This window comes from Leopardus geoffroyi, chromosome A2 (assembly GCF_018350155.1).
Source record: "Leopardus geoffroyi isolate Oge1 chromosome A2, O.geoffroyi_Oge1_pat1.0, whole genome shotgun sequence".
Lineage (NCBI taxonomy): Eukaryota > Metazoa > Chordata > Mammalia > Carnivora > Felidae > Leopardus > Leopardus geoffroyi.
Genome location: NC_059331.1, coordinates 21,526,025 through 21,549,723, shown reverse-complemented (window position 1 = coordinate 21,549,723; position 23,699 = coordinate 21,526,025). Strand labels below are relative to the sequence as shown.

The following is a 23,699-nucleotide window of genomic DNA, read 5'->3' as shown; positions in this document are numbered from 1 at the left end:
TGTACAGCGCATGTGATTATAGTGCAGGAGTCTTTTTTTTTTTTTTTTTAATTTTTTTTTCCACATTTTTATTTATTTTTGGGACAGAGAGAGACAGAGCATGAACGGGGGAGGGGCAGAGAGAGAGGGAGACACAGAATCGGAAACAGGCTCCAGGCTCTGAGCCATCAGCCCAGAGCCCGACGCGGGGCTCGAACTCACGGACCGCGAGATCGTGACCTGGCTGAAGTCGGACGCTTAACCGACTGCGCCACCCAGGCACCCCAATCCAGGAGTCTTTAAAGTCTGACATAAAGCTTTCAAAAAAATACCTGTGTGCTTAATATTAATAGAACAAAACAAAGCAGCGGAACCAACAAAGCAGCGGAACCCCCAAAGCCTCCTGCCTCAACATTACACCCTTGGTTGAAGGCTTTGAGAAGAGTGAGTAGAGGTTAAAGTTGAGTGAATGATCGGACAAAAGGCAGCCTCCCAGGGATCTGGAGACATTAGTCACTATAGCTTGCCTGCCACCCACTCTTCTCCAGGCCTCTGGGGGTAAGGAAGAAGCCTCTTCACTCCCTTGGGGGTGGAAGCTTTGTTTATGTGCTTTCCTGCTGATTCTAGGGTTTTTGATGGTGGCTGTTTATCACACTGATTCTTTTTTAGCCTTTTGACGGTTCTTTAAACTCCCTTTCCTTCCATTCCATCAAATAATAAAGAAATGTATGTTAATTAAAGCAAAGTTACTGTATAACTTTGCTAGGAAGAGTTAGAAGGGTATTTGGTAAGCAAAGTGAGAGTATTCCAAGTACTGAGAGGTTGGGAATCATCCTTGAAATAGTATCTTCATTCTTCTACTAAGAGGTTTGTTAAAGCAAAAATAGCTAATCTGCGCTGAGGGCTTACTGTGCCATAAACTTTTACATGCACTAATGGATTGAATAATCAGAGTAACTATGAGATAGGTGCCATTGTTAACATCTCCATTTTATAGATGATGACACTGAGGCATAAATTGGTGATACAACTTGTCCAAGGCCACACAGCAAGCAGGCATGCACCTGGGACTCATACCCACCAGTCTGGCTCCTGAGGCCTCACGCTTCCGTATCAGGACTGTCTGGTTACGTTTGATACGGTGTTGATCATTCTTACATCTTGATTTTCTGCCCTTTAGAAGGCTAAGTTAACCACTTAAAATTTTTTATTAAACATCCTGTACTTTTGGTTCAGTCACCTCTAAAATTTATGACCCCTAACTTCCTTAGCTGAGAAGACACAACTGTATGGGAATATAAGGGTGTAGACATATTTCTAATAATCTAATGAATAGGATTTATTAGGTGCCTGCTATTTGTGTGGTGCTCTATTCTATGTAAATTCTGCTTTAGTCTTCAGAACCCCTCAATATATGTATATTCCCTATGTAACAGTTAGGGAAGCTGAGCTAGCAAAATGATAGCCTGGGGAACTTAAGCTGAGTCTCCTTTTTATGGTTTGTCTAGTCCATTCTCGCTACTTGCCACTCCCCAGCTAGGAGTCTTGTTGTCCATTGTCCAGAGAAGCATTTGCCCAACTGGCGAAGACAAAGGCACAGAGTCAAAGAGACCTGGATTCCCTTCTGAGCACCTCTACTGGTTTTGCTGAGTGTTGTTTTTAAAGATACTTACTGTCCTGAACTTCGGGTAGGACAAATTTAGTTGTACTCATTACTTAGCTTCTGTTGATTCTCATTCTCTTCAAGAGAATAGTCTGCTTTTAACGAAATAGAATTGGCTTTTATGTTACTTCCAACAGTTCATGTACCAGAGAATTTGCAATAAAATAACACATCTAAGGCCACTAGGAATTTAGAGGGAGAGAGCAATGTGGACTGTCACACTGAGGTTTGTTTTGGCCTCATCTGATACAGGCTTTTTTTTTCCTGGAGTGTGTATGTGTACTTGCTGTTTCCTCTCATTGACCTGCCTTTCTGATTTCTAACGTAGTTATCAGTGAGTTTTCAGACCCTCCCTCTTCCCCTCACTGGGGGCTACCTATAATGAGATGAGCACATGGGTAGCTATTTGGAAGGTGAAGACAATTAAGTAACGTTCTAGGCCTGATTTGAACTTCTGGATCTTTTTGGTTTGTGGTCAATTCCTTAACCTTGAGCTAAGAACTTCAAAAACATTTGGAGGCCTTTATTTCTGGTTTCTGTTTATTCGGCCTGTAGCTGAGCTCTACAGTTAAACTATATTAGTGTCTCTGGTCTCTTGACGATCAATCCCTTTTAAGTATTATTCTGTCCCACTGCCAGACTCCCTTCTAGCTTAATGTAAATTTGATTAACTGTCTGGGAGTTTTAGGCCACCTTTACCAGATATCCAAATTACAGTCATGTGACTTGTTTTTCTTGCATGGTAATTGGAGGGAGAATAGGGGAATAAGGATATCAAAATTCATGAATAGTTAAAAAATATTCATTATTTTGTTCCTAGCTCTGACTTTCCCTTTTTACCTTTCACAATAGTTTTGTTTTTAATCAGATTTTGAATTTTGATTTAAATTTTCATTGACTACTTCTCTTTAAACATATTCCTTAGAGGTATAGCAAAATTAATACTAAAGGGGCACTTTCTCTTTCAGTTAGCATGCGTGCGTGCGCATGCACACACACACACACACACATATTTTAAGTTTATTTTGAGAGAGACAGAGGGAGCGGGGGAGGGGCAGAGAGTGAGAGAGGGAGGAAGAGAGAATCCCAAGCAGGCTCCACACTGTCAGTGCAGAGCCCGATGTGGGGTCAGAATCCTCCCCAGCTGTGAGCTCATGACCTGAGCTGAAACCAAGAGTCGATGCCTAACTTACTGAGCCACCCAGGCGCCCCTGCACACATACATTTTTTGATGAGACATCGAAAATTGCTTATAATAAGTATGATTGCCTGCCAGTACTTTTTGCATACATATTCTTTGGTATCAAGAAAAAGAAGTGTGTATGTGTTTACTTGGCCATATAGCAAAAACTGCTTGGTCTAGAGGTGCAATATATACAATTATCTGAATATTAGTTTCAGTTACACTTACAAGTTTTACAATTTAAAAATGGTTCTGCCAGAGTTGGGGTTCAGTAATTGATCATTTTAATTTGCAGTTCATTAATTCAACAGATATTAATTGAGTGCTAGCTATGTTTTAGGAGCAGGGACATTATTAGTCTCATTTGTTCATTACTCTGCTGCCCAGCACAGAGCCTGGCATCTGATAGGCATTCAGTAATATCAGTTGAATGAAATGATGCATGTCCTCATGGAGTTTACATGCTGGTGTTATACCCACATCTAGCACTGAAAGAGCCCCAAGAGAAGTAGAATGTGTAATCCGTATTTTAAAACTATCTTGCTTCTCTCATTGAGAGTGAGAGTATATTTCCCAGAAGCTCCCCAGCATACTTTCTTTTCTTTTGTAGCCAGGACCAGGTCATATAGCCATACGGAAGGCCCAGAACGCAGTTTTCTGACAGCAAGGAGTGGACTGACCGAGTGCAGTCCATTACGTGGAACGGGGCTTTGCCATGCTGAACGGATGCAGGATTCAGGGCAAGGGGAAGAGAGAGGGAAGGACTTAACAAGGCTACTCGGAGTGTGATTTACAGAATTGGAGAGGTAGACGTGGACTGAGCTTAACTTTGTGCAGAGCTATGAAGAATGTAGTTTCTTGGTGCATACAGAGGTAAACTGGAATTTTAACCTCTTTATGAACAAACTTTAATCTTAACACTCGAAGCAAAAAAGTGTCATAAATTACATAAATTCTTTTAAATCCTTTTCTCTGGAAACACTTCAAGATTAGTTTATCATGTCATTTAGAGAATAAGGGCCTTCTGTTTTTCTTTTCACAAGTATTCAGTAATTCAGAGATTTTATTTTAATTAGGCTTTTATTCTTTCATAGGAACTAGTGTAAGGACCTACTAGAATAACATTTCAGAAGAAGTTCATAAATGGTAACACTTAGGTGCCATCCAGACTCCTGGCTATTCCCCATTCTACTAGAACAATATAGAGCTTTGTGGTTGAACAAATAACAAACAAAAGAACTAGAGTGTAAGTTATGTGGAGCCATCACATTATGGTACAGGAGACACACCTCACAGTCGCCCTCACTGCCTGATCTCTGAGGAAAGCCTGGAAGTCTAGAGGGGTTCAGGCTCCGGAGTCAGACTGGGGTTCACATCCTGCCCCTGCTGTTTGCTTACTAAAAGAACTGACAGGTTATTTCTTTTCTCTGAGCCTCAGTTTCCTCATCTGTAAAATGGGGTTACCATGTATAGGCTACGTAGAGTGGTTAGGATTAAATAAGATAGAATTTGAAAATAGTTAACACTTATGCATACCATATATTATTAGCAGTGTTTTATTTACTATATAACACACAAAAAGTACTAGGCACATACACAGTAAGTACTCATATAGGACTTTTTTTTTTTTTAGATAAATGGTTAACAACCATTTGTAGGGTTAGAATGATCTGTCATTTGACGTGAGAAGGCTGAGAAACAGCCACTATGAAATTACACAACAGTTTCAAGCCTTTTCATAACTGAATGTAGTCTATTCATGTAATCATTTTATAATATTGAAATTGGTACATTTTTGGCAGTGTTTATGTTGGTGAACTAAATACCTCCTTATTTAATCAGAACAGAGACCTATTGACTATTTCAACATGTGCTCATGTAACTGGCTTCTATAAATAAAGTCATCATCCATGAAGAATGTGACAATATTCGTAATCTAGAACATCTACCATTTCTCCAGCTTATAGGATAAGGATAAAGAAATGGTTTTTATGGAGTATTACTCAGCAATCAAAAAGAATGAAATCTTGCCATTTGCAACTACGTGGATGGAACTGGAGGGGATTATGCTAAGTGAAATTAGTCAGTCAGAGAAAGACAAAAATCATATGACTTCACTCATATGAGGACTTTAAGAGACGAAGCCGATGAACATAAGGGAAAGGAAACAAAAATAATATAAAAACGGGGACAAAACAAAAGAGACTCATAAATATGGAGAACAAACTGAGGGTTGCTGGAGGGGTTGTGGGAGGGGGGATGGGTTAAATGGGTAAGGGGCATTAAGGAATCTACTGAAATCATTGCTTCATTACATACGAACTAATTTGGATGTAAATTTTAAAAAATAAAAAATAAAGTTAAATGATTTTTTTTTAACGTTTAGTTATTTTTGAGACAGAGAGAGAGCGTGAACAGGGGAGGGGCAGAGAGAGAGGGAGACACAGAATCGGAAACAGGCTCCAGGCTCTGAGCTGTCAGCACAGAGCCCGACGCGGGGCTCGAACCCACAGACCGTGAGATCATGACCTGAGCCGAAGTCAGACGCCCAACCGACCGAGCCACCCAGGCGCCCCAAGTTAAATGATTTTTAAATGCTACTGTCATATCTTGGTACAATGAAAGATCATGTCAGAACTATGATTTTGTAATCTTGGTATGTGGCGCAGAGTACAAATATTGTCACTATTAGCCATTGCTGAGGGAACAGGGCTGTGAAGTGGTCCTACTTATAGCTGGAACTAGGGATTTATAAATTGGTTGACATGAGATTTCCAACATCATTATAGTATGAATCAGTTTTAAAAAATTATTTATGCTTGAAATTTTTGAAAGACATGTATTAAAGAAGGGTTAGAAAAGTTGACATTGAGGTGCTTTTAATGGAAAATTTATGGGTGTTGAAATTAGGATTTTAAACACTAAAACAGTGTAAGTTACTGAATTGGTGTGATGAAATGCCTTCATGGATGATCGATCAGTAAACCTAACGGAAAGAAAGGTGAAGTGTGAGAGTGGGGACTGAAGCTGACAAGAAGGTTTCCAAGGTGCGAAGTAAAGATTGAAGCCATTCTAGATATTTTAAAGAGTTTTTATTAAGCTTGAATGAATTATGGCATATGAAAAGAGCTCATAAGTTGGAAGCACTGTTCATATAAGGAGTGTTAATAATTACACTTTTGTTGATTGAAAAAAATTTTCCTGGAAACTCAAAGAAAGAAGCTTTAATGATGAAGAAATTAATCATACTGCCCGATTTTCCATCGGAACCCCTGATTTTTCGTTCTCAAACCACTCCTCCTCTAAACCTTTCCCCTAAGTGGCAGTTTCATCCTTTCTGTGGCTTAGGCCAAAAACTTGGGAGTCAGCCCAGATGCTGCTCTCTCTCTCACACCACACATCCATTTTTCCTTCTACCCTTCTCAACCTTTTCACCGATGCTCTAGTGGATCTAGCCACTAACACGCTCGCTGGGATTGTTCCAGGATCTTTTTTATTGATCTTCCGGGGCTCCTTGCTCACTTCACAGTCTATTCTCAACACAGTTGCACAGTGATCCTTTTGAAAGAGAGGTCAGATTATGTCCCTCCTCTGCTCAAAGCCCTCCAGTGTCTTCCTCAAAACCCAGATCTTCACAGCAGCCTACACGTTTGTGTATAATCTGGTCCCTGGTACCTTTCTGAGCTCATCTCCTAGCATCTTTGCCTTGATCCTTCTGCTCCAACAGCAGTGGCCTTGAAAGTGCTACACAAGCTCCCACTTCAGGATCTTTGCGCTTTCTGTCTGGAATATACTTCCCCAGGTACCCTTGGGTGTTGGCTAATGTCACCTCATCACTAAGGCCTTGGTACTCTTTCGAAAGTAGTAACTCTGTGTCCTCCTTCCTTGCCTCATTTTTGCCCCTAACATTTATTTTCATTCAGCACACTATATACTTTATTACCTGTCTCCCCACACTAGATTGTGAGATCTGTGAGGGCAGCACCCCCCTCCCCCACCATTTGTTTGCCTAACACAGTTATGTGGCAGATAGTATGTGCTCAGCAAACATTGATTGACTAATTGCAATACCATTGCAGTTCATTAGTATCACTGCTGTTGACTCATAGAGGCTTCTTTGAACAAAATCACTGGTAGTATTTGTTAATGTCAGTTCTAAAAAATGGTAGTACTAATTCTAAACACTCATATTTAATAGTGGGAAGTACTGCATTATATTTCCCAGCTTCCCTTGTAGTTAGATGGGGTCATGTGACCGAATTTTAACAATAGAATGTGGGTAGAAGCCCTGGATCAAGAAAACCTACATGAATGACCCCTATGCTGAATGATTTGGGGAACCTGTGTTGAAGATGTAGCGCTCTGGGTCAGAAGGCGCTTGGCTCAATGAATTACCACGTAGAGGACAGTTGCCTACGCTTCAGGAACACCTGTTGGGGCTTTCGCTGAGTGAGAAATAAATATCTGTTGGATTAAGCAACTGTAATTTGGAATTTATTGGTTAAGGGGTGCCTGGGTGGCGCAGTCGGTTAAGCGTCCGACTTCAGCCAGGTCACGATCTCGCGGTCCGTGAGTTCGAGCCCCGCGTCAGGCTCTGGGCTGATGGCTCGGAGCCTGGAGCCTGTTTCCGATTCTGTGTCTCCCTCTCTCTCTGTCCCTCCCCCATTCATGCTCTGTCTCTGTCCCCCAAAAAATAAAATAAAACGTTGGAATTTATTGGTTAAAGCACAGCATTACCTTAACTAAAACAAACCAGTGACAGCTAAATTCTCCTTGTTCTGTTGGATATCCAGATGGTACCCAGATTCCTTGTCCTCAGCTTCTGTGTTTGAAAACGGAAATAATGTTATTTTAAAGCACAGGTGTGTCCTTCTTTTAGGTTTATTTTGAGAGAAAGTGCATGCAAGAGGGGAACGGGCAGAGAGGGGGAGAGACAGAACGCCAAGCAGGCTCCATACTGTCAGAGCAGAGCCTGATGTGGGGCCCAAACCCACCAGACAGGAGATCATGACGTGGTCTCACCTGACCCTGAGCTGAGATCAAGAGTCAGACGCTCGACTGACTGAGCTATCCAGGCGCCCCCACAGTTGTGTTCTTAATACAGATGACTTTATTTTTTTGCGACTCGATCAAGATACACTTCACATACCATGAAATTCACTCATTTAAAGTGTACAGTAGTGCAGAGTGGTTTTTTTTATTATTGAAGTATAGTTGATATACGATGTCGTACTAGTTTCAGTTGTACAACACAGCTGAATGGTTTTTATTCAGAGTTGTAGGGCCGTTGTGACAATCTAATTTCATAGTGTTTCAGTAGCCCCCAGAAGAAACTCTGCATAGTGGTAGTCTTTCCCTCTAGCTCTTGGCACCCTCACTACTCTACCTTCTGTCCCTATGGACTTGCCTGTTCTGGCCATTTTATACAACTGGAAGCATATAACATGTGGCCTTTTGTGTTTGACTTCTTTCACTTGGTATATTTTCAAAGTTATCCAAATTATAGCGTGTATCAGTACTTCATGCCTTTTTAAAAAAACTTTTTAATGTTTATTTATTTTTGAGAGAGCGTGCATGAGTGGGAGAGGGGCAGAGAGAGAGAGAGAGAGAGAGAGAGGGACAGAGGATCTGAAGTGGGCTCTGCACTGATAGCAGAGAGCCTGACGCAGGGCTCAAACTCATGAGTTGAATCGTGAGGTCATGACCTGAGCTGAAGTCGGACGTTTAAGTGACTGAGCCACCCTGGTGCCCCTCTTTCTTTGAAAATGTTATGCTTCAGGGTGTCTGGGTGGTTCGGTTGGTTAAGTGTCTGTTGATTTCGGCTCAGGTCATGATCTCAGGGTTTGTGAGGTCAAGCCCTGCATTGGGCTCTGCACTGACAGTGCAGAGCCTGCTTGGTATTCTTTCTCTTCCTTTCTCTCTGCCCCTTCCCTGTTCACGCTCTCTCTCAAAATAAATAAACTTTAAAAAAATGTTATGCTGCTTATTTCTTTATCTTCTTTGGGTATTAAATTTTTTTAATGCTTATTTATTTTTAAGAGGGAGAGAGAGGGATAGGGAAAGACAGAGCATGACGGAGGAGGGGAGGCAGAGAGAGAGAAGGAGACAGAATCCAAAGCAGGCTCCAGGGTCTGAGCTGTCAGCGCAGAGTCCGATGCGTGGCTTGAACTCAGGAACCACGAGATCGTGACCCAAGCTGGAGTCAGTTGCTTAACCGACTGAGCTACCCAGGCACCCCCTCTTTGGATATTTTTCTGAAATAGATATTGGAAATGGAATTGCTTGGTTTGTACAGAATGCAAGTTAAATTTTTTGATGGAATAAAATTTCTCTCTAAAAGGGTTACACCCATTTGTGCTCGTCAACTAGTAGTGACAACATCCATTTCTCCATAATTTCACATATATTGGATGTTATTAATCTTTTATTTTTGTCAATCTGAATGAAAAATACCTCATTTTAGCCTTTGACATTGAACATGTTTTTGTATGCTTATTGATCATTTGCATTTCTTCTCTAAAATTCCTTTTGTACCTGACTTTTGTTCTCCGTTATGTTTGGCCTTTTTTTTCTTTATTAATTTATAGATGTTTTCTGTTATTATGACTGTTAATCCTTTATGTCTAATATATGCTGGAAGTATTTTCTTCTAGTCTATGGCTTGGTTTTTATATAATGTATTTACTATTTTTTTTTAAATGTTTATTTTTGAGAGAGAGAGAGAGAGAGAGAGCGCACGTGCGTGAGTTGGGGAGGGTCAAAGAGAGAGGGGGATGGGATTGGAAGCTGACTCTGCACTGGCAGCAGCAAACCCGATATGAGACTTGAACACATGAATCGAATTGTAGATCATGACCTGAGCTGAGGTTGGACGCCCAACCTACTGAGCCACCCGGATCCCCTTAGGGCTTGGTTTTTAAAGTTGTTTATGCTGTCTTTCTGCCAGTCAGAAGTTTTAAATATTTTTAAATGTTTCATTTTATGGGCTCAATGCTTGAGGATGTCTATGCTGTCCCAGGGTTTATAACCATATTCCCATTTTTTAAATTTGTTTGGAGTCTTGTTTTTCATGTTTTGCTCTTTTAATTTGCCTGGAATTTATTTATGTGGCAGCATGAAGTAAGGATCCAGTTTTTTTCCTCTCAGAATGGATAGCCAGTTCTTTAATTCCTATTTTACTGATGTATTTGTCTTTTCTTGTACTAGTATCATACTATTTTAATATTTTGATAGAACTGTCTCATCATATATCATCTTTTACAAAAATGTAGCTGGGTTGTACATTTTCTCCTTTAGATGCATTTTAAATTAGCATTTTAAAATAAAATACCCTTTTGGGATTTTTATTGGAAAGAAAAACATTTCTCTAACACAACTTCTTAAAAAAATTTTTTTTAACATTTGTTCATTTTTGAGAGACAGAGAATGAACACAAGCAGGGGAGGGGCAGAGAGAGAGAGGGAGACACAGAACCTGAAGGAGGCTCCAGGCTCTGAGTTGCCAGCCCAGAGCCTGATGGCAGAGCTTCAACCTGCGAACTGTGAGATCATGACTTGAGCTGAAGTTGGATGCTCGATTGACTGAGCCACCCAGGCACCCCCTAACACAACTTTTAAAAAATGTTTCTTTATTTATTTAGAGAGAGAGAGACAAAAGGGCAGAGAGAGAGAGAATGCCAAGCAGGCACCTCTTTGTCAGCACAAAGCCTGATGGGGCGTTCAATCTCATGAACCATGAGATCATGACCTGGAGTGAAATCAAGAGTCCGATGCTTATCTGACTGAGCCACCCAGGTGCCACTTCTCTAACACAATTTTTAATGGCCATGTAGTATTACATTGTATGCTTATGCCATATTTTACTTAAAAATTTCTCATTGTTAGTCTAAAACCACACTTTTAAAATAGCGCCTCATAATTTAGCTTTTTAAATTGAAATATAATTGAGATATAACATTGTGTTAGTCCAGGGTGTACAACATAATGATTTAATATATGAATATATTGCAAAACGCTGACCACAGTAAGTTTCAGTAATACTTGTCACCACATATACAAACTTTTTGTCTTAGGATGAGAACCTTTAAGATTTACTGTCTTTTGAAATACACAATACGGTGTTGTTGATGGTGAGTCATCATGCTGCACTTGATATCTTTAGGACTTACATATTTTTTAACTGAAAATTTGTGCCTTTTGATCACCTTCACCCATTTTGTGTGACAGTCACCAATCTGTTCTTTGTATCTATGAGTTTGGGTTTGGGTGTTTTGTTTTTATTCCATGTGTGAGGTCATATGGCATTTGTCTTTCTCTGTTTGACTTATTTCACTTAGCATACTGCTCTCAGGGTCCATCTATGTTGCAAATGGCAGGATTTTCTTTTTTATGGCTGAGTAATATCCCATTGTGTGTGTATATGTGTGTGTATACCACATTTTTAAAAATCCATTCATCTATCAGTGGACACGTAAGTTGCTTCCATGTCTTAGCTATCATAAATAATGCGGCAGTGGATATGGGAGTGTAGATATCTTTTTGAGTTAGTGTTTTTGTTTCCTTTGAATACCCAAAAGGGGAATTGCTAGATCATATGTTATTTCTAGTTGTAATTATCTGAGGAACCCCCATACGGTTTTCCACAGTGGCTGCATCAATTTACATTCCCACCAACAGTGCACAAGGATTCCCTTTTCCCACATCCTTGTCAACGTTTGTTTTCTTGTCTTTTTGATAATAGCTTTGTAACAGGTGTGAGGTGATACTTCATTGTGGTTTTGATTGGCATTTTTCTCATGATTAGTGACGTTGAACACTTTAAAAATTTAGGATATTCTTGAGTTCTGGGTATTGTTTAGAAGTTCTTTTGGTTTTATAAATTCATTAGTACTGATTTGTTCAATTGAGATAGACATGCCCTGTGTTGGGTTTACATAATCATGGAAAAGTTCAATTAGGGTCAGATTTAATTTAGATGATGTGAGTGGCTAAGATTGACTTTATTAGACTTAATTTATTTTTTAATCTCCCTAGTTAGACACGGAGCAGTGGGTTAAAAAACAACGGCAATAAACAACTTAATGAAACAATGGAAGATTTCTATCCTTAATAATCAAATTACATTGACATTTGACAGATGGAAGCAAAACATTTAATTTAGGGAGCCTGTCAGATAAGATGTATACAAGGTCAGGGAGTGATGATGGACTATTGGAGAGAGTAAAAAGCCAGCAGGGATCTATATCTGTTGGGGAACAAAAAACCACCGTGACTCTACCACTAGCATTTGCTGTAAGGGCATTTACTTTGCAAATATGCCCAAAATGGAGCATCTAATTTGCTGAATTGTTTGCATTTACCATATTTAACAGCATAGTTGAAATTGTTACTGGACTTCCATCTGTTAAGTTGAATGATAGGAGTGAAAATTCAAACATTTCAATGGGAATTTTCCTTTTAACTACCTCATAAATACTTACTGAATTAAAGTGTTGTTTTTTTTGTTTTTTGTTTTTTGTTTTTTGTTTTTGCAACTGCTATATGTACTGGATACATATCTCTGGAATCACACTGAGTTCCTATCCTTCTTCCTAAGTGCTTTAAGAGTTTTATGTTGGATTTGTTAAATCATTTGGCTGAGGATCCATCCTACAGAAATCTCTGTTGCATCATTGTAACTTTTCCCATGTAATCAATGCTCTTACTCAGTGTTTAATCTTAGCCTTCAAAACAAAGTGCATCAACGTGAAGCCTGGTAGTAGAGGCATAGGGTAATATAAGCGCCCCTCACTGAAATATTCTAAATAAGATGAGCAAGGTTCAGATCAGTTAGTTCATGATAACTTATTTAAATGAGTAACTCTAACGTGTTCTGGTCACCACAAGAGAAATTATCACCAAAATCAGTGATAAAATGAACAAAGACAGTAAAACAATTTAATATGAATAGGAAATAAATGAAACAAAAGGAAATAATGAAAAGTAAGTTAAATTTCCATATTCTAGGGGCACCTGTGTGGCTCAATCGGTTGAGCATCTGACTTCAGCTCAGGTCATGATCTCACTGCTCATGAGTTTGAGCCCCATGTCAGGCTCTGTGTTGACAGCTCAGAGCCTGGAGCCTGCTTCCGATTCTGTGTCTCCCTTTCTCTCTGCCTGCCCCCCGCTCACACTCTGTCTCTTTCTCTTTCAAAAATAAATAAACGTTAAAAAATTTTTTTTACAAAATTTCTATATTCTAAGCTCCTGGATATTTTACTGTTTTTTCTCCCTTCATTGCATAGAAAGAGAGCATACTAGCAATAAAGAAAGAGATTTAACAGATGTTCTACAGCAAAAAGCTTCAGCAGTTTATTTCTCATAATCCTATTAAGATGATGAACTGATTGTTCATTGGTTAAAATCTTAGTGATGTTGTAAGTTTGAAAACAAATATCATAGCCTTAGCTTTCAGCTTCATAAGACTTGTGGTTTTCATTTTCTCTTGCCTTTGGCTTTGATTATTCTATATTATATATTTGAATATATTATGTGTTCAATATTTCCCCATATATTATCATTTTGTACTAGGTGGCTCTTTGCACAAAATATTCTGGAATATTTCAAGAGTTTATGAATATAAGAAGTGGATGTCATCTTCAAAACCTAGTGCACCAACAGATATTTACGTAGCACTGACTTTGCTATGTCAAACCCATGATGTAGTGATAGGGTGTTCTGTGTAGAGACGATGCACTAAGTGCCATAGGAACTCGAATCAGTCAACATTGTATAAAGTTAATATTAACTCAGCATTTACATGTGGCCAGCTTTATGCTAAGTGCTCTTCATGGATTGTGTTACTTATCCTCATAGCAGTCCTCTGAAGTAGGTACAGCACTATTCTCCCTCTTTTACAAGTGATGCCATTGGCACAAATGAGTTAGGTCATTTGTTAAAAGTCACGTAGTCAAGTAAACAATGGACACAGGGTTTTAAAAAGTTAATATAATGCCCTTCATGTGATTTTTCCACTCAGCAGCATAGATAACATTCCCATGTGCTTTTATGGATCTACCTAAATTCTTCTAATGATTGTAGAGTATATCCTAGTATAGGTGTATCATAGTGTATTGGTCATCCCATTCCCATTTGGTAGATATACAGGTTATCTGGTTTCCCACTGTTCAAGATAGTACTGTGGCAAACATCACTGGTTATGAAGCCTTCAACACATGTGTTTTATATGAAAGGTTCTTTTATTTTATTTTATTTTTTTTAATTTTAATTTTATTTTTTAAAATTTACATCTAAATTAGCATATAGTGCAACAATGATTTCAGAAGTAGATTCCTTAGTGCCCCTTACCCATTTAGCCCATCCCCCCTCCCACCCTCCCATAACCCTCTGTTTGTTCTACATATTTATGAATCTCTTATGTTTTTTTCCCCTCCCTGTTTTTTTTTTTAAATTTTTTAAATGTTTTTATTTATTTTTGAGACAGAGAGAGACAGAGCATGAGCAGGGGAGGGGCAGAGAGAGAGAGGGAGACCCAGAATCTGAAGCAGGCTCCAGGCTCTGAGCTGTCAGCACAGAGTGTGAGATCATGACCTGAGCTGAAGTCAGACACTTAACCGACTGAGCCACCCAGGCGCCCCCCGCCCCGCTGTTTTTATATTATTTTTGTTTGCCTTTCCTTATATTCATCTGTTTGTCTCTTAAAGTCCTCATATGAGTGAAGTCATATGATATTTGTCTTTCTCTGACAGACTAAATTCATTTAGCGTAATACCCTCCAGTTCCATCCACGTAGTTGCAAATGGCAAGATTTCATTCTTTTTTTTTTTTTTTTTTTAACATTTTTATTTATTTTTGGGACAGAGAGAGACAGAGCATGAACGGGGGAGGGGCAGAGAGAGAGGGAGACACAGAATCGGAAACAGGCTCTAGGCTCCGAGCCATCAGCCCAGAGCCCGACGCGGGGCTCGAACTCACGGACCGCGAGATCGTGACCTGGCTGAAGTTGGACGCTTAACTGACTACGCCACCCAGGCGCCCCGATTTCATTCTTTTTGATTGCCAAATAATACTCCATCATGTGTGTATATATATACCACATGTATATATATACCACATCTTCTTTATCCACTCATCCATCGATGGACATTTGGGCTCTTTCCATACTTTGGCTATTGTTGATAGTGCTGCTATAAACGTTGGGGTGCATGTGTCCCTTCGAAGCAGCAGGCCTGTATCCCTTGGATAAATACCTAGTAGTGCAATTGCTGGGTCGTAGGGTAGTTCTATTTTTAGCTTTTTGAGGAACCTCCATACTGTTTTCCAGAGTGGATGCACCAGCTTGCATTCCCAAGATTCTTTTATTTTTTTTAGGTTTATTTATTTATTTTGAAAGAGAGAGAGAGAGCCAGGGAGGGGCAGAGAGAAATGGACAGACAGAATCCCAAGCAGGTTCTGCACTGTCAGCGCAGAGCCCAGTGCAGGGCTCAAACTCACAAACTGCGAGATCACGACCTGAGCACAAATCAAGAGTAGGACACTTAACTGACTGAGCCACCCAGGCACTCTGAAAGATTCGTAATACTAGAATTACTGCTCAAAGAGTTTGTGTCTTATAAATCTTTGTAGGTTAAATTATGTTTCGTTAAATTTCTTTTCAAAAAAAAGAGGTACCAATCTGTACTCCCAATTTCTCCCATTCATCCACCTTCCTTACCAACAATTCTTTTTAGTTTTAAAAATTTTACCAATCTGAAAGGTGAAAAAATAGTATATAATTAAAAATTATTTCATCACTACTAATAAGATTGAGCACATTTTTATAAGCTTTAACTCTGATGTTTTTAAATGTAGATCAGTTATGGGGCGCCTGGGTGGCTCAGTTGGTTGGGCGTCCAACTTTCCTCAGGTCATGATCTCACAGTCGGTGAGTTCAAGCCCCGCATCGGGCTCTGTGCTGACAGTTCAGAGCCTGGAGCCTGCTTCAGATTCTGTGTCTCCCTCCCTCTCTGCCCTCCCCTGCTCATACTCTGTCTCTCTCTGTCTCAAAAATAAATAAAAACATTAAATGTGGATCAGTTATGTATTTTGCCCATTTTTTCTTTTTTGATGTTGTTGAATTATAGGAGTTTATATGTGGAAATTAACCCATTATATTTTCACCCATCTCATTTGTCTTGTTTATTTATTTATTTGTAGTAAATATAATTGACAAATAACATTCTGTTAGTTTCAGGTGTACAACAGAATGATTTGATGTTTGTATACATTGCAAAGTGATCACCAAACTCAGTCTAGTTAGTATCAATCACCATACATAGTTACAAAAAATTGTTTCTTGTAATGAGAACTTTTAAGATAAACTCCTTTACTTTTGAACTTTATGGTGTCTTCTTTAAAAAAAATTTGTTTTTATTTTAGGGAGGGGGGGGGTGGGAATCCCAAGCAGGCTCCATGCTTGGCATGGAGCCCAACTTGGGGCTTGATCCCACTACCCTGAGATCATGACCTGAGCCGAAATCAAGAGTCAGACGCTCAACTGACTGAGCCACCCAGACTCCCCATTAATTATGGAGTCCTTTGCCACGTAGTTTTATACTTGTATGTTGTCTTTGCTATCACTCCCTCTGGTTTCTCTATTTGGGTCCAGAGTGATCTTTTGTGAAACACGGATTTGATCATTTCCTTTCCATGGTTAAAGAAACTCTCAGCTGTTTCCCATTGAGAGGCAGTAAAATACAGTGTTCGAGGACATGGACTATAGACATTTTGCTTGGTTTGAAACCTGGTTCTGCTACTTCCTAGTTGTTGGGCCCTGGGCAGATCAGGTACCTGTTCTGTGCCTAGACAGAATGGGGAGGAGCTGCAAGTGGGAATGGAGTTTTTTTCATGGTAACAGAGATATTCTGAAACTGGATAGAGTGGTAGTTACACAACTCTGTAAACTTATTAAAGCTGTGAAATTATACACTTAAAGTGGGAAATTTTGGTATGTGAATTATATCCCAATAAAGTTGTTTTGTTAATATATTTGTTTACAGTTTATTTTGAGAGAGACAGAGACAGCGTGAGGGGGGGGGAGGGGCAGAGAGAGAGGGAGAGAGAGAGAATTCCAAGCAGGCTCCACATTGTCAGCACAGAGCCTGACGTGGGGCTTGAACTCATGAGACCATGAGATCATGACCGAGCTGATACTGAGAGTCAGACGTTTAACCGACTGAGCCACCCTGGTGCCCCCAATAAAATTGTGTTTTTAAAAAAAGAATAAATAAGGGGCACCTGGGTGGCTCAGTCAGTTGAGCGACCGACTTCGGCTCAGGTCATGATCTCACAGTTTGTGAGTTCGAGCCCCGTGTTGGGCTCTGTGCTGACAGCTCAGAGCCTGGAGCCTACTTCTGATTCTGTGTCTCCCTCTCTCTCTGCCCTTCCCCCCTCATGCTCTGTCTCTCTCTGTCTCAGAAATAAATAAACATTAAAAAATTTTAAAAAGAATAAATTGGTTCAGGGCTTATTTTGGAGGGGTTCCCTTTGTAAGTGTAATTGTAGACTAAGGTAGTTGATAAGTTTTGGTTCTGCGTAATATTCTTGATAAATGGAATGGAAAGCTAGATAAAGTAATATATCCTTGATCTTATTCATTGGGTAAGATAGAACATTGAAAGCTACTGTTTTTCCTTCAGGAATTCATTAGGAATTAGAGTTTTTGTGGGTAGGAGTCAAGGTGCTAAGTATTACAATCTGAGTTTAAAGAGTACTAATTCATATATATGTTAATTTGTTGCAATTTTTAGATATCAAGATCTCGATAGTGCTATCTCTACACATACCCACGTATGCACACACACACCCACGCATACATTCTTCAAAATTAGGTGTCAGTTTTTTCTATAATCCCATCTCTTCTGCCAAGGTGTTTTTGTTTCATGTGCACTCTCAATGGACTGGGGTGCCAGGTCTCAGGAATGAGTAAACACACTGGGGCTTCAGGCTGTTTATGCGTTCTTTTTTATCTTTCAGCACTTTCATTTGGACCCTTGGATGCCCACTGAACAGATGCTTGAGACCTGCAAGTAATTTTCAGACCATAGCGGAACCATAAGGCCTGTCCTTTGCGTGGGGAGAAGACAGCCCATGTTCTGTGGAAATGAACGGGGAGCAGCAGCTTGATGCAGGTACTGGCTTTGCTGAACAGAAATCATTTTTCATAGTGCACAGTGCACAGTTGTATTACTTACCTGTACTGTATTGTCTGACTTGTCTTTCTACCACTGAACAGGAAGCCCTTTGAAGGCGTGAGTCATCTTTCTCTGTACCTAGCAGAGAACCTGGCACTAGGGGGTACTCATAATGTTTGCTGGAAAAGCAGATGACTTTTATGAACAAACATCTTTAAATTTTTTTTTAAATTTTGATAGTAACTTTTGAAATATTTTGAATATTTTGAAATAACTGTAGATTCATGGGAAGTTATAAAGATGGTACTGACAGGTCCTGTGTTCACCCGGTGTTTACCATTAGTTACATCTCCTATAAGTATATTACAACATAAAAGCCAGGAAACTGACAAGGTAGAAAGTGTGTATAGTTCTCTGTCGTTTTATTACATGCAGATTCCTGTAACTACCACCTCAGTCAAGATACAGAACTGTTCCATCACCACAAAGAGCTCTTCCTTGCTACCCCTTCATAGTTAAGTCTCCCCCTTACTTTCCCCCAACCTCCTCTAACCCCAGGGAGCTGTTAATCTGTTCTCCATCTCTGTGTCATTCCAAAAATGTTATATAAATAGAATCACATAGTATGTGACTTTTTTTTTTATGTTTATTTTTTAGAGAGAGAGAGAGAGAGAGAGAGTGTGTGTGTGTGTGTGTGTGTGTGTGTGTGTGTGTGTACACGTACGTGTACAAGTGTGCGCATGGGTGCAGGGGAAGGGTAGGGAGGGGGACAGAGGATCTGAAGCAGGCTCTGTGCTGTCAGCAGAGAGTCTGATTCGGGGCTTGAACTCATGAACCGTGAGATCATGACCTGAGCCGAAGTCAGACACTTAACCAACTGAGCCACCCAGGTGCCCCAGGTGTGTGACTTTTTGAGGTTAGCTTTTTTCGCTCAAGATAATGCTCTTGAGAGCTATCCAAATTCTTGTGTGTATCAGAAGTTTGTTCCCTTTCATTGCTCAGTAGTATTCCATGTACTACAGTTTGGTTAACTATTCATCTGTTGTAGTACATTTTGGTTGCATCCAGTTTTTGGCCATTACAAATAAAGCTGCTGTGAGCAATCATATACATAAGATTTTATTTTTCTGGAATAAATGCCCAGGACCACAATTGCTGGGTCGTATGTTTAATAAAGAAATGGCCAAACTACTTTCCAGAATAGCTGTACATTTTTATCAGCAATGGATGAGAGATCTAGTTTCTGCACATCCCCTCTGCCACTGGGTATTGTCGCTGTTTTTTAAGTCATTTCTGATAAGGTGTGTAATGACACCTTATCCTGGTCTTAATTTGCCTTTCCCTAATGGCTAGTGATGTTGAACATGTGCTTATTTGTCATCCTTATATCCTCTTTAGTAAAAGTGCCTTCATGTCTTTGGCTCATTTATTATGTTGTTTGCTTTTTAAATTAATAATGACATTCTTTTTTCACTGTTGAGGTTTTTAAAAAACTTTATTCAGGTTTTTTGAATTTTCTTAATTTTGGAGAGAGAGAGACAGTGTGAGCAGGGGAGAGGGGCAGAGGGAGAGAGAGAGAATCTTAAACAGGCTCCACATTCAGTGCAAGAGACTGCCATGGAGCTTGATCCCATGACCCTGGGTTCATGACCTAAGCCAAAATCAAGAGTAGGATGCTCAACTGAACCACCCAGGCACCTCTGTTTTTGTTTTTTGAGATGTGATTCACATATCATGAATTCATATACCTGTTTAGAGTACACAATTCAGTGATTTTTATTATATTCACAAAGTTGTGTGACCATTACTGCTAATTCCAGAATATTTCATCTTCCCCCAAAGAGAAACTGTTAGCAGTCATTTCTTGCTCCATCCAGTCTTTGGCAACCATTAACTTAATTTCTGTTTCTATGGATTTTCCTATTCCTGTTTTCTTTTTGTTTGTTTGTTTATTTATTTATTTTGAGAGAGAGAGAGTGAGCGTGAGCAGGGGAGGGGCAGAGAAAGAGGCAGAGAGAGAGAGAGAGAGAGAGAGAATGAATGAATGAATGAATGAATCCCAAGCAGGCTCCACACTGTCAGTCCAGAGCCTGACACAGGGCTCAAACTTATGAATGGTGAGTTTATGACCTCAGCTGAAATCAAGAGTTGGACACTCAACTGGCTGAGCCACCCAGGTACCCTGACCTATTCCTGTTTTCTTTTGATTAATGTTTACATGGTATATCTTTTCCATCCTTTCACTTTCTACCTATGTCATTATATTCAAAATTTCCTATAAAACATATAGTCATTTAAAAGAGTTTTAGTCTTATGTTGATGTATTTAGACCATTTACATTTAATGTAATTATTAGGACTCAAGTCTGCTGTTTTTGTTCATTGGTTTTTGGTTTTTTGTTTTTTGTTTTCTTTTTTTTTCCTCTCTCTTCCTGCCTTCTTGTGGGTTACTTGAACTTTTTTAGAATTCCATTTTGATTTGTATGTAGTGTTTTTTAATGTATCTGTTTCTGTGGCTTTTTAGTGGCTGCTCTAGGTGGAACACTATATATACATAACTTCTCATACTTTGCTAGTGTCATCATTTAATTAATTTGAGCAAAGTGTGGAAACTTTACCCGCTTTTATATCTCTTTACCTTTATAATTGTCTTAAATATTTCCTCCACATACTTGAGAACCACATCAGGCACTGTTAAATTTTTGCCTCAACTGTCAAACATAATTTGAAGGCAGGAAGAGAAGGAAACTGTTTTATATTTTCCAATATTTTTACTCTTGAAATTGTCCCTTATTCCTTCCTGATTTTCTAAGATTCCTTCTTCTGTCATTCCATTTCTGTTTATAGAATTTTCTTAAGCCATTTTTTTTTGTGTGTGTGGGGGGGGGATTGTGGGGGATTTTGTGTGTGGGGGGGATTGATCTGGTGAAAAAATATTTTACCTTACTATGACAAGTGTCTTTACTTCCCTGTTCATTACTGAAGGATATTTTTGCTGGAAATAGAATTTTGGGTAGAAAATACTTTTTTTTTTCATCTCTTGAAAAGTAGTATGTATTCTGGCATTCATGCATTCCATGATTTCTGGTGAGAAATCTGTCATTGGAATCCCCTCTCCCCCATTCATCTTAAGAGAGGTATTATTTCCCTTGCTGCTTTCAAGATTTTTTTGTCTTTTAGCTTTCAGAAGTTTGACTTTTGCTGTATCTTTGCATATATTTCCTTGGATTTATCTTGTTTGGGGTTTTCTTAGTTTCTTGAATCTATAGACTTATTGGACATTTTTTTTTTTTGCCAAAATTGGAAAAATTTCAGCCATTATTTCTTCAAATACTTTTTCAACCCTGTCTTCCTTCTCTTTTTCTAGTACTCTGCTGGGCCTAGTGTTAGATTTTTTCGTTGCTATTCCACAACTCCTTGAAACTCTTTTCATTTTTTCAGTGTTTCCTTTCTGTTGTTTAGATTGAGTGTTTTCTTTTGCTCTGTTTTTAATTTTAGTTATTCTTTCCTGTATCCTCCTTATTCTGCTAAGGAGCTTACCATGGAGTTTACTTACGGTTATTGTATTTTCAATTCCAAAGTTTCTGTTTTGAGCTAAGGAGGGATGAGGAATGGGAATAGTCCCAGGTTAAAAAGCCACAACCCTGCTCTTCTTACCAGGTCCGGTACCTTGTCTGGAATAGTACTTTTCAGTTTGTTGTGTGCCTTCAGTTAATTTCATAACTTTGAAATGGTTGCTTTTCATTGTTTAGTTAGTGATCTTGATATTTTTCTGGGAGAGTAGGTTCACTGAGGTACTCACTGTGCCATTTAGGAAGTTGATTTATCTTGTTTTAAATGTTATTGTTAATTCATGCATTTAAAGCGCACACACACACACATGCACGCACGCACACACACACACACATATTTGATGAGTTTGATTCTATTGCTGTCATTCATTTGATGATCAAACTGCCACGTTCTAGAGCAATGAGAGTTCTTTCAGATTATTTCCTGTGTTTTTTGGTGTGATATCAATGTATCTGTGATAATTCTAGTCCTTGCTTTCTGGTGTAGTAAGATTCCCAGGTACTTCTTGCACATTTTCTACCCCAGACTTACAACCTACCATTTCTCTGGGGAACGGTTTTTTCTTTAGGGCAGTGGATACGATATTTGGAGATCACAGTCTGAGTACTGGGGTGCTCATTGATACTAGGTTGTCATTTCTTTTTTTTTTTTAAATTTTTTTTTTTCAACGTTTATTTATTTTTGGGACAGAGAGAGACAGAGCATGAACGGGGGAGGGGCAGAGAGAGGGAGACACAGAATCAGAAACAGGCTCCAGGCTCTGAGCCATCAGCCCAGAGCCCGACGCGGGGCTCGAACTCACAGACTGCGAGATCGTGACCTGGCTGAAGTCGGACGCTTAACCGACTGCGCCACCCAGGCGCCCCTAGGTTGTCATTTCTTACAAGCCTTATCCATAGACATAGGTAGAAACTACACATCTTTAGAAAAGGTGGCTTCATTTTATATTTATAATTTTACTTATTTATTTTTTAATGTTTATTTTTTGAGAGTCAACATGAGTGGGGGAGTGGTAGAGACAGAGGGAGAGAGAAAGAATCCTAAGTAGGCTCTGCACCATCAGCACAGAGCCAGATGTGGGGCTCTGACTCTGGAACTGCAAGATCATGACCTAAGCTGAAATCAAGAGTCCAACGCTTGACTGACTGAGCCACCCAGGCACCCCCGTATTTATAATTTTAATTTAAAATTTCAGTAATTTAAAACTACTTCTTTGATTTTATGCTTGCGTCTCTTTTCTTTTGGAAATGTGTTGTTTCATAATGATGTTCATATCATCACTTATTTTTACTCTACCATATTTTTTATTATTTTTTTTAATGTTTAATATTTATTATTGAAAGAGAGAGAGACAGAGCGCGAGCAGGGGAGGGTTAGAGAGAGAGGGAGACACAGAATCTGAAGTGGGCTCCAGGCTCCGAGCCGACAGCACAGAACCTAATGTGGGACTTGAACTCCTGAATGGCGAGATCATGACCTGAGCTGAAGTTGGATGCTTAACCGACTGAGCCATCCAGGCCCCCCTTATATTGTTTTTTAAAAAATATTTATTTATTTTGAGAGAGAGCATGTGTGTGCAGGGGGAGGGGCAGAGAGGGGGGGAGGGGAGAGAGAGAGAGAGAGAGAGAGAGAGAGAGAAAGAGAATCACAAGCAGGCTCTAGGGAGCCCAACATGGGGCTTGAACTCATGAACCATGAGATCATGACCTGAGCTGAAATCAAGAGTCTGACGCTTAACTGACTGAGCTACCAGGCATCCCTACCCTATGATATTTCTATAATTTTTCAACAGTACCAATATTCCAAGTATTCGTAAGATAACAGTGTGAGGTTTAAAGTTTCTTTATGGTTTTTGCCTTTAAATATATTCCCCTGGGGTTTGCAGTCAAATATTGTATTTTAATATGGCATAAAGTAATCCTGTTGGTTTTGCCACCAACAGTTAAGCATATTTGTTTCAGTTCATTTTCATTTAGAATTTTTTCCTTTTTTTTCTTTTTTTTTAATGTTTGCTTATTTTGAGAGAGAAAGAGAATGTGTGTGAGTGGGGAAGGTTGCAGAGAGGGTGAGAGAGAATGCCAAGGAGGCTTCGTGCTGTGAGCACAGAACCTAGTGGAGCTCAATGCCAGGATC

The 23,699-nt window shown here is 39.4% G+C and overlaps 1 protein-coding gene across 13 annotated transcripts in view; it reads left to right on the top strand.

Moving 5' to 3' along the window:
- Window positions 1-23,699, top strand: part of SFMBT1 (Scm like with four mbt domains 1) — a 131,548-nt gene that overhangs the window by 51,610 nt on the left and 56,239 nt on the right. For 12 of the 13 annotated variants that reach the window (XM_045493162.1, XM_045493172.1, XM_045493160.1 and 9 more), the window contains one exon: window positions 17,837-17,991. In XM_045493162.1, the coding sequence (XP_045349118.1) occupies window positions 17,964-17,991 (28 nt within the window). In that variant the 5' untranslated portion in view covers window positions 17,837-17,963. Of the gene's footprint in view, window positions 1-10,566; window positions 10,619-17,836; window positions 17,992-23,699 lie in introns of those variants that run through there. The other variant, XM_045493167.1, reaches the window with a different exon arrangement.